The 19,026-nt window shown below is 40.8% G+C and overlaps 1 protein-coding gene across 1 annotated transcript in view; it reads right to left on the bottom strand.

Annotated features, from left to right (window-relative positions):
• Nucleotides 1–17,722, bottom strand: part of DIAPH2 (diaphanous related formin 2) — a 229,682-nt gene extending 211,960 nt beyond the window's left edge. Inside the window, exon 1 of the mRNA XM_054169316.1 lies at nucleotides 17,432–17,722. Within this exon, the coding sequence (XP_054025291.1) occupies nucleotides 17,432–17,551 (120 nt within the window). The 5' untranslated portion in view covers nucleotides 17,552–17,722. The remainder of the gene's footprint in view (nucleotides 1–17,431) is intronic.
• Between the last annotated feature and the right edge of the window lie 1,304 nt (nucleotides 17,723–19,026).

Below are 19,026 nucleotides of genomic sequence, written 5' to 3'. Positions count from 1 at the left end.
AAAAAGACAGTTATCTACTGTTTCAGAATCAAGAAGTCCATACTTCACCATACTTCATGTATTCTAACATCAAAAAGCACTGCAGATTTCTGTAAGCATTCTAACAAAACTGAAGCTCAACTGGCATGGAATCTACTGCATTTTATGTGGAAAAAAAACCAGGTTTGCATCCCATTTCACATGGTCTTTTCACTATTTAACTAATGAACTTGAAAACTTTATAGCTAAAAAAAAAAAAAAAGGGGGGGGGGGGGGGGGCACTAAGATCTCCCAGAAAGCTTTCCAAAACAAACATGGACTACTGGACTTCAGAGTCAGCAGATAGGTGCATGACATTCTTAGTTTCAACAGAGTTTTTGAGACACAGAGTCAACAATTTCCTGCCCCCCAGCTTCTTGAACCTTCTGCCCACTTCTCTTTAATACTGAGAAATGTGAACTGACAGACCAGTTGGTCAGGTCCAGCATACTGATGATGCACAAACCAGTCACTACTACCTCTCCCTTCCTCTCACTATTTCCATAGCAGAAGTAAAATCCTGCTGACAAAGACCACCAACCTTACATCTGTATTCATGGCCAGAAACATCATCTATTTCACATACTAAAACCAGTAACCATATCAAGGAACAATTTAATAAACATTGCCCAGCTTACACCAAGTAGTCATCAATTAAGGGATAGAACTTTGAGCAGGGTGGAATCTAGGACAAAAGGAGTGCTGTATATGAAAAAGCGTGGTAGTTGATTCACTATGCCCCAGCACTGCAAGTCTTGGTTAAGATCAAATGATCCTGTTTTCCTGGACAGCAGGTTTCAGATTCCTTGCTATGCTCTCACCAGATGAAACAATTGATCCAGGTGCTTCTAGTCAATATCCCATACCACTGTGTACTGTTAACACTGTAAATGTTGTCTTTCTGAGACAGATACATCTGCAAGATTCTACAAATAGTGGCAGAGGCATCAAGGCAGCTATGAGGGGCAATGTGTTCACACCTCAAAGTTGAATGAAGAAAAGCATTCAGATATGTCAAGGACAGTGTGGTGGACTGACCCTGGCTGACAGATCAGTCCCCAACCAGCCACTTGCTCACTCCCTCATGGCAAGACCAGAATCAGAAGCGCAAAAGCAGAAAAACTCATGGGTCAGACCAATACCTACGCAGCCTCTAAGGGACTGCTACTTGGTAAAAAACCTCCTCCTCACCTCACCACTCCTACTTGTAAAGATAAACATAATGTTACGTGGTATGGAATATCTCTTTGGTCAGTCTGGATCAGTTGTCCTGGCTGTGACCCCTTCCCAACTCTGACTCACCCTATCCTTCTTTTCCAGGGCAGGGGGCATTTAAAACAGTAAGCTTGGACACCGGGTAAGCAAGGCTCAGCAAAAGCTGAAATGCTGATATTCTATCAACACTGGTTTGGTCACAAATCTTGAACACAGCACCATATAGGCTTCAGGGAAGGAAATTAATTCTAGCCTAGCCTCAGCCAGTACAGACAGCTAGGATAAAATCTATTCCTCTTACTACCCCAGGTGTTGACACCAATCTTTCAGCTTCCTACCAGTCACCTCAAACCTCTTCCTTACAGCTGCACTGCCACATTTTCATTATCTGGACTTAGTATAGAGTCAAATGAGGAAGTAACACTCTAGTCCTGGAATCAAAATTAAGATATCCTTACTCTAGTAAACAGACCTTTCCTTTTAATGAAGATTATCATGGAAGAAGTCCAAATGAAGTAAAAACTAACCAGGACCCAGAGACAGCTAAGTAAGCAAGAAGTTCTAAAACTCTGCATCATTTTAGCAGCCACTGGTGCTAAATTTTTTTTTCTTTCCCTCTCTCATTTAAGTACTGTCAATCACTCCCAGAACCTGGAACAGGATAATCTACTCCATCTCTACATTTATATTGCATTTGTCACTCAAACTCCTCTGGGCAAAATACAGAATACTAAAGCAAGATACCACACAGCATTTTTTTTTCCCAAACACCTCAAGTGCATTTACCAGACCTCCTTATGGTGCATAAGCTACCCTGCTGACAGTAGCTACTCAAGATAAGCAACACATTTAACTGGTAGAAGAGAAACTGCAAGTAGCTGCAGGCAGAGCAAGGCAGTTATGTACCTGTAGATTCTCACTGACACACAACTTTGATAGTCTCTTATACTAACAAAGAAATCATGCTTCCAGTCTCATTTAAGAACACAACCCAAAAGTAGTTTACCTTCCCAGGAAGAAGTTTAAGATACCACAGTTTTGTAGTCAGTCCTTTAGCGTTACACTTTCAGCCATCTGAAAGGCACTGTAAAACTACACTTGAGGATAAGTGGCTTTTAAATGGCTGCAAATAAATCTGCACAAAACCAGGAAGGGAATATCTTCCCATAAGTACCTGAAATAGCAGCGCTTAAAGGGACAAAAATCCCAAACTGGTTAATATCTGAAGTACAAAAAGTTATGCATAACTTGAGGCTAGGTCTTACAGTCACAAAATAGAATTCACTCCTACCACCTCTGTTCCTCAGGATAGGGAATGAGTAACGTTCCCATTAGACAATTGAACCATCTGTTAATGTATTCAATTTTGTAATTAAATGTAAAAAAGTTCCCAGGAAATTGTGAGAAGATACCTGACTCACATTAGCTGATGTGCAGAAACGAGAAGTACACACTTTATCCACGACAAAGATAACCCGCTATTACTAATGAATGGCATTAATAAAAAGAAAATTCACCATATGTTTACAGCAATTTTTTAGGTTCTTCAAGAATTCACCATGCTTTCCAAAAGAAGCTGAAGTTGTTGTTGTAATCATCTGGTACAACAAAGATACTTGAAGTCAGCAGGACTTGATACCACTTGGAAAACTCTTAGCTGGCCATTTTCCTCACAAATTCCTTAGATATCCATTATTTTAAGTATGAAACTAAGGCTTAATCTGTAACTTGAACATAAACATTCCCTGATGCACCACAAAGGAAGGCTGTAGACAAACGGATGTTGGTCTCTTCTCCCAGGCAGCCAGTACCAGAACAAGAGGACACAGTCTCAGGCTGTGCCAGGGGAGGTTCAGGCTAGATGTTAGGAAAAAGTTCTATACAGAAAGAGTGATTGCACATTGGAATGGGCTGCCTGGGGAGGTGGTGGAGTCGCCATCACTGGAGGTTTTCAGGAGAAGACTTGATGGGGTGCTTGGTGCCCTGGGTTAGTTGTTTGGGTGGTGTTGGATTGGTTGATGGGTTGGACACGATGATCTTAAAGGTCTCTTCCAACCTGGTTTATTCTATGTATTCTATTCTAAAGTGAGACTATGGAGCATGTTAACCTGCCTCAGCCCAGCCTGCTCAATTGAACCTGGAAAATTGCTGACAGCACAGAGTCAGTGCTGTTAGACCCAAGGATGGCACTCATCTCCCCAGCCAAGAAGCTGCCTGATTTTCTCCAATTACTCTACTTGTTTCCTCAGGAGACTGATGATGCAGAACTAGGAAAACAAGTCAGACAACTTCTCATGCTAAATAAAGCCATAGGGTCACTCAAGTTAGTAATTATTAACAGCAGAGGGCACCAATTCTTTCATCATAGTGCTGGGAGATTGAGTACCTCCATACTGGTCCCAAATAGGAGAGAAGGGAAAAGACGCACAAGGCACCTTAGTCATAGTGGATATTCACCCCGATAAATGCCGCTGTCTGATCCCCAAGGGATGAGGGAAAAGAGCACGTCCATACTGTGTCTCTGTGCAAGAGAAAAAGTGGGACCCTAAATCGCAGTCGGGTCTGACTGAAAACAGAGATTGAGAGAAACTGAAACTGTCTTCATGTTTGTGATTGGCAGAAGACTATTACACCCCAAAAGCAAACTGACTGTTTAAAAAAAACCTGCATTTTTCCAGATGAACTTCAAAAAGCCTTTGCCCAAAAGCAAACTGATTCACAAGTTGAAAAAAATAACTACGGAGAACCTCAGAGAGTCTTAATTTCAGCAGTTTTGCAGCTGAGGATGCTAAGGAGTTGAGGAAGACAGTTTACTAAGATTGGCCTTTTATTTGTAGCTCAAACTGTCACTACTGTTTTGAAAACCGTTTCAGACAATAATTTATTGGGGTTCACTGATAATTAAGCTTTAAAAATCAGAGCAAAATTAAAAGCTTCTTCCAAAATCCGCAGTTCCTCATCAGTCTAAGCCAACTAAGTCACTGGTTGTGAGACAAAAGGGCAAGTGTGGCATCAGGCTAGCCAGCAGCCAGATCAGCTTAGACTACTGCAGAAACTATTTCAGAAAGACTGTTAAAAGAAACAGTTTTCACATTTGCCAGTGCTGTAGGAAATAGAGTTAGTTTTTGCATTTTCCAGAGCTACTGCAGAGTCCAAACTCCTATCAAGTTTCCAGACCAACCATACCTGGTACATTATTAGTAATAGCACAGAATCAGCAGCATTTGTAACAGCTGAGCTACAAAACCACCAAGTTCTTCTCACAGCCAAGATACAGCTCTAATTTTGATACTTGTGATCACACAAAACAGGTTTTCCTTTGAGCATCTTGGAAATACATGCTGTGACTGCACAGTGTACTGATGAGGAAGCTGTTTCCCTTCAGGATGCTCTACAGGCTTTAAACTGTGAGGCAACAATTTAGTGGTTTAAACTTTTTTTCAAAGCCAAGTCATCATTCCATTCATAAATACCACAACAAGCAAACATTGGAATGCTGCTTCATTGGGCTTACTAGCCTCAATATGCCCGTATAATGTTCTAAGAGGTATTTAGCTTACCAAGATCTTGAAAAAGGTTTAGAGATATTGCAAACCCTGTCCTTACAGCAAAGCTTTTATATATTTTACTTTAGCTTGAAGCTTCCATTTTTATTCAGAAATTCTGAAATGCTGGGTTTTGTAGTTTAGAATATATGTGGCATTGCATGACCATTAAGCAGGAGAAGGTTTTTGTGGGACACATCTTCAAACAAATCAACAAAACCAACCAAGCAACCACGCAAGCTAACAACATAAATTAAAAAAAATATATAGAGACACAAAGAAAAGAAAAGAAAAACACCACCAACCACTCACTCACACTAATAACTAGGTATGAAGTCTAATGGTAACATGTTCTTAAGGTACAAAAAGGGGCAAGCAAGAATCTACAACTTTAAGGATTCTGGACAGTCTGGCAAATCTCTACACAATATATCATAGAATCACAGAATCAATAAGGTTGGAAAAGACCTCAGAGATCATCAAGTCCAACCTATCACCCAACACCTCATGACTAACTAAACCACGGCTTCAAGTGCCACGTTCAAGCACTTTTTGAACACCTCCAGGGACAGTGACTCCACTGCCTCCCTGGGCAGCACATTCCAATGGCCAATAACTCTTTCTGTGAAGAACTTTCTCCTCACCTCGAGCCTAAAGGTCTCAGGGGAGACCTAATTGCTCTCTATAACTATCTGAAGAGAGGTTATAGGCAGGTGGGGGTTGGTCTCTTCTCCCAGGCAACCAGCATCAGAACAGGAGGACACAGTCTCAAGCTGTGCCAGGGGAGGTTTAGGTTGGATGCTAGGAAGAAGTTCTTCATAGAAAGAGTGGCCATTGGAATGGGCTGCCCAGGGAGATGGTGGAGTCCCAATCCCTGGAGATGTTTAGGAAGAGACTGGATGGGGCTCTTGGTGCCATGGTTCGGGTGATTAGATGGTCTTGGATGATAGATTGGACTCAATCTCGAAGGTCTTTTCCAACCTGGTTAATTCCATTCTATTCAAAATAATAGGATTCAGATAGCTGAGTGCCAATTATGTTCCATGTTTTGCTTGATAAGAAAGCTTTTTTTCACAAGCTGCACCTCCTAAGCTTCCTTTAGTGAAATGCTAGTAGATTAGAAGCGCATTGGAATCATTTCAAAAATCCTTTGATACGCCCATGTTGCTTTCTGTACATATATTTGGTGTCTGTAAAACGTGCCAGATATACTCTATAAGACAAGAAACCATCTGTCCAAGTGGTTGCTATTGTGCTGGTATTGGGTAGGACTGCTTGTCAGCCTCAGCATACTCTGTGTACTGCATCTACAGCAAAGAAGAAAATTCAGAAGTGGTTTTTTTCCTAGGGGAAAGAGATTGAGATGATTTGCTAATCTGGCCACTTGGATAGTCACTGGATCAACTTCCAGGACTTAATTACAAAAGAACACAGAACAGCTCCTAGTGCAGTAAGTGGATGGTGTATTGGTTGCACACCTGTTGCGCCTGCCAAGTATGCCTGTCAGTACCACATTCAGCCTTGTACCACTGCAGCTTGCTTTTAAAAATGTAATTGTTTGAGTTCTGAGCTTTGAGTTTTTAAGGAACTTGGGTTTGCTTTTTTGGTATGATATTATTGTGAAGTGCTTTTGAAACATTCTGGAACAGTTAAACTGGAATAACTATGTCAAAACAATTCTTGACATACTAAGTGCAGGCTTTGCGTCAATTTTATGCTTAGATACAGGCAGCAGATTAGAGCTCTTTGCTTTCAGTGTAGCAGCAGAACAAAGCCAGTTTTGCTAGACAGCAACACTTGATGCGCACCAAATTGCTGTTCATCTTCCTTCCTTGTTCTGGGCTCTCCTGAGTGCAAGTGGCTTATCTTTTCATTCAGACACACTGAAGAGCTGCTCAGAGTGAGTGAAAGCTATTATAGAACTACTGAGTTTGGTCAATTAATCTCCTTCTATACCTCACTCCCTAAAGAGTGACACCTCCTTTACTGTGACATGGTTCTGCTTTACTCTTATTGAAGCACAGTCATAGTTTGTTTCACCCTTTTATAAGCAGGCAGCTCTTAAGTACAATTACATGCTTTGAACCTGGCATTAATCTCTTGTTAAAACCAAGGTTTTTCTTCCAAGATGAGTAATGGCCAGTTAACTTGACAGTGAGAGAGCTCTATTGAAATCATTCTGAAAAACAAAGCAGAAAGCGCTTTGAGAAACTGATCTGAGAAAATTCTTCAGTACTTTTGCACTTTTTTTTTCTTCATTCCTGATTACTTACCTCCACAGTGCATGCAAGTACAGCTCGATACCCCCACAAAAGTGAGAATTCCTATGTACTTTCTGTTATACACAGAGATAGTTTGGGGAAGATTCTTAAGTTAGCATGTCGTTGGCTTCATAGAACACTTCTTACTCATGCACGCACCATAACACACAGAAGTAAGTCACAACTTCAAATTCTCCTCTGCTACTACGTGGTTAAAGGATAAAACTGGTAGAATGCATCTTTTGGGAAAGAAGTGATATACTTTATTTTTAAGAGCTTCATTGGTTACTAGGCAGCTCCTCGAAACTGGAGAGGTTTACTTTTGATAGACTTTGAGGAAGTGAGGACAAGTATTTACACTGTTCAGGTTGCTTTTTAAGTAGCAAGGAAACTACTACAATATCCAAGCAAGCAAAACACATCCCACAAAGGAACTGGCAGTGGAAGGGATGCAGTAAGCCAAAGAAGCAGGAATTACTTGTGACCATTATTAATTTTGTCTGTGCCCAGCAGTTTGGGAACATACGGTCACAGGGATCATGTCAACAGCTTCCCTAGAATAATATTGTCTGTCTTCCAAGACAGACTTCCCAGCAAAGAACAAGTATTGAGTAAGATCAGTAACTGATCTCTACATTTAAAAAAAAAAAAAGAGTTTATGGTAAAGTTACTGTTTTCTCCCCTAATAATAAATGATGTAATACTAAAATTTGGGAAAATCAGCAACGCTGCCACCACAGCCAAGGACCTTTGGCTTTTCCTTGAAAAATAGAAATCTAGACTGAGTAAAATCCGTGGGTATGGACCATAAGGTAACCTAATAGTCAAAGCCTACCAGGTTAAACTGAAATTACAGCTGCTGTGGTACACACAAGGGGTTTCTGTTCCTTTTTCCTATTCTTTCCTGTTTATCACAGCTTCCTCAGATGATTATTTGACCTTCAGGGAAATAGGAAAGGAAGCAGCATGTGAATAGAGAGGAATTATATTGCACATAATAATGAGGAAGCAAATAGAATCATTTGACTTCAGTGCAGGTGAAATTCCCTGTTAAGCAATAACAGGAATTCAGGAGGATTACAGATGCTTTTAACAAGTTACAGAGAATTATCTTTTGCAAAAGGAGAATCTAAGTTAAAAAAAAAAAAAAAAAAAGAAAGGTTTACCATAATACTGAAGTGCAGTTATGTGCTTAGGTTACCTATGAACACTCCCATGAATTTCTAAAAGCCTTTTCCACAAATTCACAAAACAATTGTCTTTAAAGATAAAATGTTAACTGATGGGATCACTGTTTATCTTGCAAGTCATTCAGGAATTAGTTTGAATAACAGAATACTGTGAACTAACCTTAATGGATTTAGGAAGCTTGTCTTACCCACCCAAACTTTGTCTGAAGTTAAATGAATGCATGTTTGTAAAATATGGAAATAAAAATTATATATCCCCTTCACAGATAGACATTCTCCCAAAATTTCACAGCTGTATTCCCCAGCTGTAAATAAACTAGACAATGAAAACTAAATGACATTGCTGGAAGAGATCAGAAAATCCAAGAACAGAGGTTGGTAAAGGTTAGAGACTGCAGCAGACATTGCCCGGTACAATTCCAACTCAGCCAAGAAATTGCATGCTGTATCAAAAGTTATTTCTTCACCTCACATTTTCTGTTGATAGAGCAGAGGAAGATCCACTTGCCATAGAGGAGTGGAAAGGAAGAACTAAAGCACAGTATTTACACCAAGACTGGGATAAAATCAGTTACTAGGTCCTGCAGCACTGCAGCTTGGGTTGCAATTTGTCTCAAGGCTACCTTCTGCTACTCTGTCATATTCATTAGTTTGCTCAATCTCCCAGTGGCTAAGGCTTTTATAAACAAAGACTAGCAATGATCATGAGAACATTTCTCACTGTCTGTAACTTTACATACAAAACAGAAAATTATGTCCAAATGCATGCAAAGAGGCGCAGACACAAACTGAGGGATCTTGGTTAATTTGACTTTGTGCCAACTTTTGAACTTGGCCAGCTGACATGGGTTTATCCTTTGAGTTTCAGATTTTGTATTGAAATGTTTTGTTTCTAACATACCCTCTGTGGCTGGCATAAAAACTACAATGCATATGGGATCAGCATTTACAGTTAGCCTGATAACACTGTCATCTATCTTCTTCTTTATACAAATACCTGTTCAAATGCAACTGGAACATTGCATGTAACAGTTTCAACTATCCATAACCGTCAAGATCTCATCTACTCATGCACTCACACAATTACAGCTGCAAACATCCAGCACAGTTCCATTATGAAGCCTCAGCATTTCAGAAATGAACTCAATTTTATAGGTATAAAAATAATTCACAAGAGAATACAAAGAACCAAAGCATCCACGGGAAAGCAAGAAACTCTACACTGTACAAGAATGAGCTACCTTTATCTGTTGTTAGGAGTCTAGAATCTAATGAATCTCCTGTTGGCTTAGCATTTGTTCCTCACAAAGCTGTAACAAAACCCACAGGCATCTTTCAAAGGTCATAGTCTAACAACCATCATTAGCTTTTACCACACTCTGAATAATGGACTGCAGAACTAATAGTTTTCCTGACCAAAGTACTTATTTTGTCTTGTTCAACCATCCCAGACAACAACATGAGTTTATACAGAGCCACTTGTAACCATGTAACTAGTAGTGACAAATGGGCATCCTCCAGAACAGTCATGGTCTGTGGTTATTTCCACCCATTCTCATGCCTAAATACACATCATGATGCATTTCTGTTTAAGCAATCCCATACAAGACAAAGCTCTTAATATACAACTAGCTAATCCCTGGGCGGGGGGGAAGGGGGAAGAAAAGGGTAAAAAACAGGAGGGAATGGGCCTGGCTACCATCAAGTCAACCTGCATCCACCACTGCCTTTATTGAAATTCCCTCAGCCTACACAACCAAAAATTACAGTTGCTGCTTTACTGGCTGTATGGCTACAGTCCCACAGCTCAACGTGTTGGGATTCTACAGCATTATTCCACAGTCATCTCAAACTGAACTCTTGGAGCTTCTTTTTGAAATGTGTTCTAAACTTTGAGGTAGCACCATTCTGAATAGTTCACATTCTTCAAGCAAGTTCTCCTGCATTTATTCTCATATAAAAGGACAAACTTAATACTTGGGTTTCATTATAGAGCAATGAAACCATTATTTCCACTAAAATTAGGGACAGCATTTAGATTATCCAGGTTAATAAAAAAATATTTATATACACAGACACTGAGGAATAGAAGGTAGGATTCTTTCCAGTTCTATTTTGATCAGCTGGTGAGTTTTTACACTTATGTCCTCTGCTTTCAAAACACAGTTAATGGTTATGAAGTACAAGTTTAAAACTATTTTTAATAATAGAAACACTTTTTCCATTTCTGATGTCCTTCATGTCTGACAACACAAGCAGCAAACATGCAGCACATTCAGTATACCTAATACTTTCTCCAGTGCCACCTTGTCACTGATGATTTACTCTGATAATCACTAGAAAGACCAAGAAAGCAACCTTACAAGCAAGCTACTCAGCACATGCATCACTTTGTTTTGTCTTTCCCCACTCTCCATCAAAACATTCTGAAATAAATACAATAAATCAGTTTCATGTTTATACAGGAAGAGCCCACATCTATTAGAAACATTTTTGGTTTATATAACAGTGAAGGTGTGGTGATATTACAGTATGCAGTACACCTTAAGACCAAATATTACCACACCCAGGTAGACCAAGGACCTTCAGCAGCTGTACCACACCATACATTCCCCATGTGCAGGCTTGTTCCAGAATTGATTCTCCAAGGTATTTCTCAATTTTGATAAATCAAATGAGTTTACAGTTTATATCATGATGCAGATTACAATATCATTTAATTGCCATAGCAGATCCTTTTCAGATATGCCCATGTTCACAAAATATGCTGCTTCACACCATGTCCAACCTAAAAGCTGTCATGAGAAGATGGCTGAAAAGCAGACACGATCCTAACTGAATAGTGCTAGCAGACAAACCACAAATCTATAGAAAAAGAATAATTCTGGTGTGCTGTAACACTAGCCTCATTCGTTCTAGAAAACAGCCAAAGAGCAAATAATAAAGGAGACTTTTCAGCTGGGTTGGATTCATGATCGACTGCCACACAAAAGCTTGTCAGCAGAGTACCAAGGTGGGTATGGAAACCACTTCAGTCCACACTGTTGCCTCAAAAAACACTCATTATTTCACCCTTTCACCCAAAGAATTCATTAGTAGTTAACGAGTAGAATATATTTGCTTTGTAGACTGTGTTAATGCTACTTTTGTCAAGCAAGATTCCACTTATCTGCCTGATAGGAAGTTACATTCGAACGTGGGAAACGGAGACGCTCACTCCAACAATACAGTAGGAAAAAGCTAATTGAATCACAAGATCCAAAGCAACAGATTAGTTTGGTTTAAAAAAGAAATAACATGCAAGTTTAAAACAAATTAACTTCGTCTCCCTGAAACTTTCTAAACTGCCACACAAATACTAAAGGAAGCCTTTCAAGAGTCAATCTTTTCTCCAAATTATCTGTATTACCACCATAGCCCTTTATAACTGATTTCCTCCAAAATAAAGTTACTTAACTGTCAAAATAAAATATGCAACGTAAAGAACAGCCGTGATATACAAGTTACAAGGAACTGCATAAAAACATTAATTTCAGTAATTATCCAACTTCTTGTGGTTTTAAGGTTGAACAAGTGATGAATAACTAACTGAAATTCTCAGCAGCAAGCACTCTCTCTTTGGTCATGAAAAGAATTACAGGAAAGTTATCAGCCATTACTTCTTACCTCTAAAGAAACACAACTAATGCAGAAAAGATTAAGTTATCTTGTAAACCACTCTAAGGTTTTAAGCCTATCTTTTCCTTCTACCAGGGCATCAGGAATTACAGCATCACTATCATGCTTTACAGGCTATTTGTGATACAAAAACAAAAGTTCAGCGCAAATAACTTGGATATTCAACACCACGGTGCATAAAAAACACAGAAAACATCACTTGTATTTGAATTGTCATTCACATTGCCTAGGTAGAATCTGCATTTTTTGCAAAGTTTCCTGTACTGTAGAGCAAGGCTCTAAGGTTTTGTCTTACAAGTAGTAGTTCAGGAAGTTTAATTACCACAAGCAGATAGGCTTATCACTGTATCCATCACCTCATTTAAACAGTGCTAATGTCAATTTACACTAAAAGCTAGACATCAGCACCAGGCACGCTCTCCTCTACCACGTTAGTCATGCCTCAGTATACTTTTCAGTCATAGAACAAAGTTTGCCCAAAGCAATTATTTTACTTCTCAGTAGCAGGTGCACCCTAACTAACTTCACTTGCTGGAGTATCTCAGGTTCTCTCTAGTAAGACCAAGTCTCTTCCAAGACACAAGCATTTCAGTTCACTACTTCTTCAGACATTGACTTGAATTAAGAATCCTCTGCAGGCATGCACTGACTTTACTCAGAGACAACATGATCTTTACTCATTTGCCAAAAATCTCTGCTCAGCCTGACTCATACTTCACACATGCAGTATATAAACATCTAAATGGGTCATGTGTGAAGAGCACATTCTCTCTCCACAGAAGAATGACATCAAACCACCTTAGGAGTCAAAGGTGATGGTGCAGTGTAGATCCTGCAGCACACGGCCTGACAGTAACTGATCCTACGGACATATAATGTAAAGCACTCATCAGCTCCTGCACTGATATGAGTGGAGCTGGGAAACGTATCCACTGAAGCACATTAGGTTTATTTCTGTTTTCAAGCTAACTGATACAAGCTTTTATTTCACTGTTTGATGATAGTTTATGGCACATTACTCAGAATGTTGCACTTGGAGCTTTTGATTCATCTCAATGCTCATGGGGTTTAAAATACTTCAGTATTTTAAGCATAAACAAGTTCTGCTTTTAAAACCAGGTATTGGTTGCCCCTTGTGTGAATCACCAAATGCACTCTCTCTCCAATTGAATAAGCTCATGTTCACAAGATCTTTCTCCTAATTCACTTTTGAAGACAGCATCACTCTCAGACGCCAGCTCCTTTCAGAGATTCAGTTTGTCATTCTTGAGTATCTATCACTGAACAACTGCCCCACAAACCTGAAGCAAACTTGGAGGCAATGGAGTATACTTTTAGCACGGCACTAGCCACTACACACACACACAAATACTTCTACTTATACTAATACTAAAATAACACACATTAATGAAACCTGAATTAACAGAAAACACAACTCTGAGACCATTGGCTATATTAACTTCCAGTTAGCCAAAGTTCTAACAGTAATGAAGCACCACAAATCTGATTACAACACCTCTTTTCAAGAGCTGATTGATAGAATCACAAATGTTTGAAAGGATCTCATTCCTTTCTCAGCTTGGACTAAAATCCTGCCCAAAAAGCAGGGCCAACGCTGAATTCAAATCAGCCTGATGAAGGCTTTGACCAGGTCTTGAGGTCCTGAAAATCTCCAAGGACACGGATTCCAGTGTGTCTGGTGAACCAATGCTTAAGTATCCTTCAAATGATTCACCTCCATATTAAGTCTCCTCTCCAGCAAACCCTCCTGCTCCTTTTTGTAACCTCTGTCTACCATGAAGTTCTATAAAATGTCTGTGTTTAACCTGTCAGCTAAAAGATGAAAACTCTGGTAAGACTTTGGGTTCAGCTAAGCTACAATAACTATATCAAATTAGACCTGACAATTTCAAGCACTTACTGATTTTCTAGGTACCCAACAGAATTATGTACCTCCCATGTGATACTGAAGTGTTAAGGAGAGCAAACATCTAAGTTAAGGATTAACGAACATAGGAATCCCAGCAATCTCCCTGACAACCTTAATTTAGTCTGTTTCCTCCAGTTTAACAAGCATACTTTTAAATAAGCAAAACAAGCACATTGCCAAATCCAGTTAAGAACGTAAGCGCTCACTGCCGTCTCATGCCAGCCTATTCTCAGGGCTGGCATGAGATCAGATAATTGTTTGCCAAAACAATTTCATTTTTCCTGCCCATTTCATTGTAAACAAAAATAATGGCAAAAGCACCAAGCGCATATTCCCACCTCCAGTCCTTGTGCCAGCAAAAGATGAAGGAAAAGTATTAAATCAGAGCTTTTTCAGCAGCTGTGATGTGTCAAAGCTACTCGTAAGACAGACATCAAGGAACAGGAAAAAACTCCAGTTCCCACACTGCTAGTATAAAACCTGGAATTAAGTTCTCATTGCACACATTTGTCACATTCAACAAATGTATAGAACTTGAATGACACTCAAGATTACCTAAAGCAGAAAAAGTAACCTAAATTAGTAGTCCTAATATAGCCCATCTTCAGTTAATTTGCGTGCATATGTACACATCAAGTATCTTACAGAAAAATACTTTCAATCATCATTTTCTTTTCTATTGCAGATCTTCTCTTGACAGCCTAGTTTTGTTTCCTGTCAATCAGGAATAATCACCTTTGATGAGGCTTCAGTCCTCAGAAAAACCAAAACACAACACACACACAAACAAAAGACCCACCAAACCACTATGCTTCTGCAGGTCACCCTTTACTTTCAGATGGGAGAAAGCATGGGGAAACAAAAAAACTTCAACCTCCTTCTAGAATCTCCCTTCCCCAGAATAACAAATTAAGCTCTCTCAGCTCCCTGTCATCTAGAGCCATTTTTAGTCTATCATACAAAAATCATTCCCCTAGATTTCTTCCCAATGTTTTGCCTAATTTCAGCTGCTATGCCAAGAACTAAAAATAAATCCTCTGTTACATGTAGTTACACAGCCTCTCCCACCAAGCCCTTGCTCAGCACTCCACTTGATGTGTGAAATAAGTTCTGAAAAATAGACAGGCTCCTCTCAGCACACTGTAGAGTTCCTTGTATCATGCACAACAATGGGACACTGACAACTGCAGGTCGATTCATCTCTGCAACTCTGCTGAAACTTGATGAGTTGTAAGTTCTGAAACCAAACCAGGAAAATCTGTACACCAAACTCTTAGAAGACTTGTATACAAACTTAGTGACAATACTTGCACAGACAGTATGGCTTCTCTTACAGAAGTCCCAAATATACCTTCATCTTACTTGCACAATGAAGAGAACAGGAATGTGTCACAAGGAAGATTGTTCTCAGAATACCTATGATATTGCTAACCCCCACAGAACCAATTCCTCATTCCAAATACAGCCCAGCAAGATTCAGAAAGCTTATTGTCCCATACAGTGGAAGAAGCCTTTCCCCAATTACAGTCCTGTTCTTAGTAATTGATAAATGTAGCTATCCATTTAGTCTCAACTTCAAACACACCTGAATGCTATCCCTTTTCTTCCTCAGAGTTAAATCCCTCTTCATGTCAGTTTCACACACCATGTGTACATGTGTCTAGAAGAAAAACAAATCTAATTTCCCTTTCAAGCCATTCACTCCATTAGAGCATCAGAGGCTAGTCAGTTTCCAAGGCTAGTCAGTTTCCAAGGCTAGTCAGTTTCCAAGGCTAGTCAGTTTCCAAGGCTAGTCAGTTTCCAAGGCTAGTCAGTTTCTCTCAGGGCAAACCTATCTTTTGGAAGTTACCCTACTCAAGCAACTCAACCACTACTCTGATCCACTCTGCTGCTGCACTATAATCTGCCCATCAAAAAACAAAGGCATGTGACTACATGCAAAATCAAATATTATTATAATGTACTTTTTCCACTAAATATAGCAATAGAAGTCTACTCCAGTGATCCTAGAACAACTGAAACAAACACACAACAGAAGCTGTTGTCTCATTTAATACAATTTTAACTCACTGCATAATTTCAATTATCTATTTCTTCCACAACAAAGTGGTCTCCTCTGCTAGAGCATACTTCAAATTTGTATCCACAGCGTCCAACAGAAGCATTTTCCCACACGATTTTTAAACCACTTCCCTGCAGTCACCTTCAAGCAGCCTTCCTTACTACTTTACCTAGGAAACAATATAAACAAACATCTTGTTTCTGCTAAGGAGTTTATTTGTATTTACCCTATGCAAGGAAGTTTGAGTTTGTTTCCAATAACACCATAAACCAAAATAAGACATTGTATTTGGTTACCTTTTCCCCAACACATACATGGTCATTCTAATATAAGCACACTTCAAGTCATTTAATAATCTGGCTTTCTGACATCCTTTTAAAGAATTTCAGTAATTTTTCAATGCCTCCTAAATTATGCATATAACATCTTCCCACATGCACCCTAACCTAAGTTTTAAGTCATACAAAAACTCCACCATTCTTAGGCTAATCAGCCTGGACTATACTCGATGAAAAGAGCACAAGGTGGGAGCACATGCTGACTTAGTTTTATCACCACCTGTGAAAATCTTTGCACAGATTGCACAAAAAGTTTCTAAGTAGTACTCTCCTCAATAACTAATATTAGGTAAGTTTTAGGCGTCCACGACATTGCTGCTCTTGAAAATCCTCCAGAGAACTGAACTAACATGACTTGATTCAAGTTAAAACAGATCAATGTAACAGAAGTACACAATACAAAGTAAACGCTGATGTAGTAACTAGGTTGGTGCACTCCATTTATGAAGGGAGATACAATCCAGAGCCGCTGGCTTTGCAGTGCACCCATGTTACAAGTTATCAGGTCAGTAAGTAGAAACATCTTCTTCCTTGGGAAAAGGCACAGGCATAACAAACAAACTTTTCAGTTCTGAAGAGGACATGTGTGCTGAAACACCTGTCAGATCTTTCCAGAAAGACCAGACAATACCTAGATTTTTAAGTTATTTTCACACTCATTCCAAAGTTCATTCGAAAAGCAAATCGTTTGCATCACAGCCACCGACATTCTGCATGCTTCAACACAGGCAGAAAAAACACTCACGACCTGTGACCTTTCACTCACAAGGGGAGCAGAAAAGAGGTTACACCATCAGGTCCTGCTCACAGAACAATGCTGTTACCGCACCCCTCCCCAAAGGAACGGCCCGAACAGTATCCCGCCGGGAAGCCTCCCGTATCACACCCCTCATGGAAAACATGGGAATTCCCGGCTCCTGCCAGCGACCACCCCCGGAGCGTTACCGCAGCACGCCCCCCTCCAGCTGTCACCTCCCTCTTAAAAGAGCACCCAAAACCCCCATCACAGCATTTTACAAAAAGAGCCTTTAATTCCCAAAAGCACGGCGCCCCCAGGCCCAGCCGCACGCCCCTCCGCCCCAGATTCTCCACTTAGACAGCAATAAGCCGGCATCTCAGCCTCCTCCCCCCGCCGCCTTCCTGCTCGCCCCCATCCCGTCTCCTGCCCCCCTGCCAGCCCCATAGCACGCTCACCAGCTTGGGTTTGTTCCGGCTCTCCTCTTCCGCGGCGCGCCCTCTCCGCTTCGAGTTCATCCTGCCAGAGCTCAGCGGCTCCTCGCCGCCACCAGCTCCCGGAGGTCCCTGACCCTCCATCCTCCCACCGACTCCAACCGAAAAGCCCTCTCTAGCCGGGGCTGTATCCTCAAGGCCCCATAGGACCGACACGCAACCGCGGGCGTCTCCCGGTCCCCTCCCAGCCGCAGCTGGAGCAGTTCCTGGTCGTACTACCCCGCCGCCTCCTCCCAATCCAGCGCCTTAGAGACGCCGAACACCTCCACGCATGCGCCTCTCCCGACGCCGTAGTGACGCGTGTGCGGGCGCGGCGCGCAGGCGTGGTTCGGGGCCGCGGGGTCTTCTGTTCGCTGGAGGAAGCGATGGCCGCCCCCGGCTGGGACGTGTCCGCGCTCGGTTGTTTCGAGCAGAAACGCCCGCTAGAAAGGTGAAGTGTGGAACAGAACTGACCGGCCCTGGCTTTGATAATACGGAGTCGATGTATGGGCGGATTTATCTCGATGGCTTCCAGCTGAGTCGTTCTTCAGGAGAAAGAAAAGCCGAGGCCGATGCGTGGTCGACTTCTTTCAAAGTTGGCTGCTAAGAGCTGAGGCGGCCTGAGCCGGCGGGACTGATAATACGAGCTTTAGAGTAAGGCGAGACAGCGCCGATGTCCGTGGCAGTATGTGTTTGAGAGAAAAGCTTTGCCTTCATCTGATCCTCTCCAGGAAGCAGGGCCCTCTGTTCTGAGTGCACAGACACCACATACGGAGCGTTTATGATTGAGGTGGTACTGGCCGAGTGTCTTTCCATCTGTCATACCTGAAGAGACACAAAGGATAACTTTCTTTAAAACTGAACTATGGCTATCAGTCCCCTGTGTCTGAGTCATCTACATGTGAGCATGGTTCACAACAATGTAAAATGGCTTAAAGCATTTCTGTGGACTGGGGAGTCCCTTTGGCTGAGCCTCTCTGTATACAAACAAGCTCACAGTGTGGGTGCATCAGTGTGGAGTGGAAACAAGGATCACATGTCTGATTATTGGGCAGCTCGTGGACAGATGTCTTAAGATGTTTATTTTTTATAAAATTACAGATTTTCTGTTGGTATAGCTGAGTCTATGCATGTTGTTACATTGAGAAAAACCATGCAAATAATCATGAACCTGTTGTTTGGTAAGACAGGGGCTAGGAGTTCAAATTTGGATATAAACATAGGAGATTGCCCTGTGAAAGGAGACCCAAGGCAGCACTGCTTCCTTGGTGGACTTGTTCCTTTAAAAAAGAAAGTGAGATCTGTACAGTAAATTCTCTCCCATCTGTCTACTATACACAATTGAAGCATTTCATGTAGCTGTCTGCATTTCTAATGAATTTCTGAGGCTTACCTGAGTACTGGATGAAATATTTTTTTTAAATAGTCCAGCAGTAAAAACATAGCAGTAAAATCTGACAACAACAGCTTTCAAATAAAATGACAGCTCTAAAAACTACCTTGTAGTTAAAATCTGAGGAGAATCTGTGCAGCAGAAGTTAGTAGATGATAAAATAGGCCAGCTCTGTCAAGCTCCTCTG

This window comes from Dryobates pubescens, chromosome 18 (genome assembly GCF_014839835.1).
Source record: "Dryobates pubescens isolate bDryPub1 chromosome 18, bDryPub1.pri, whole genome shotgun sequence".
In the NCBI taxonomy this organism is placed as follows: Eukaryota; Metazoa; Chordata; class Aves; order Piciformes; family Picidae; genus Dryobates; species Dryobates pubescens.
This window is presented reverse-complemented; position numbering and strand designations above follow the sequence as displayed.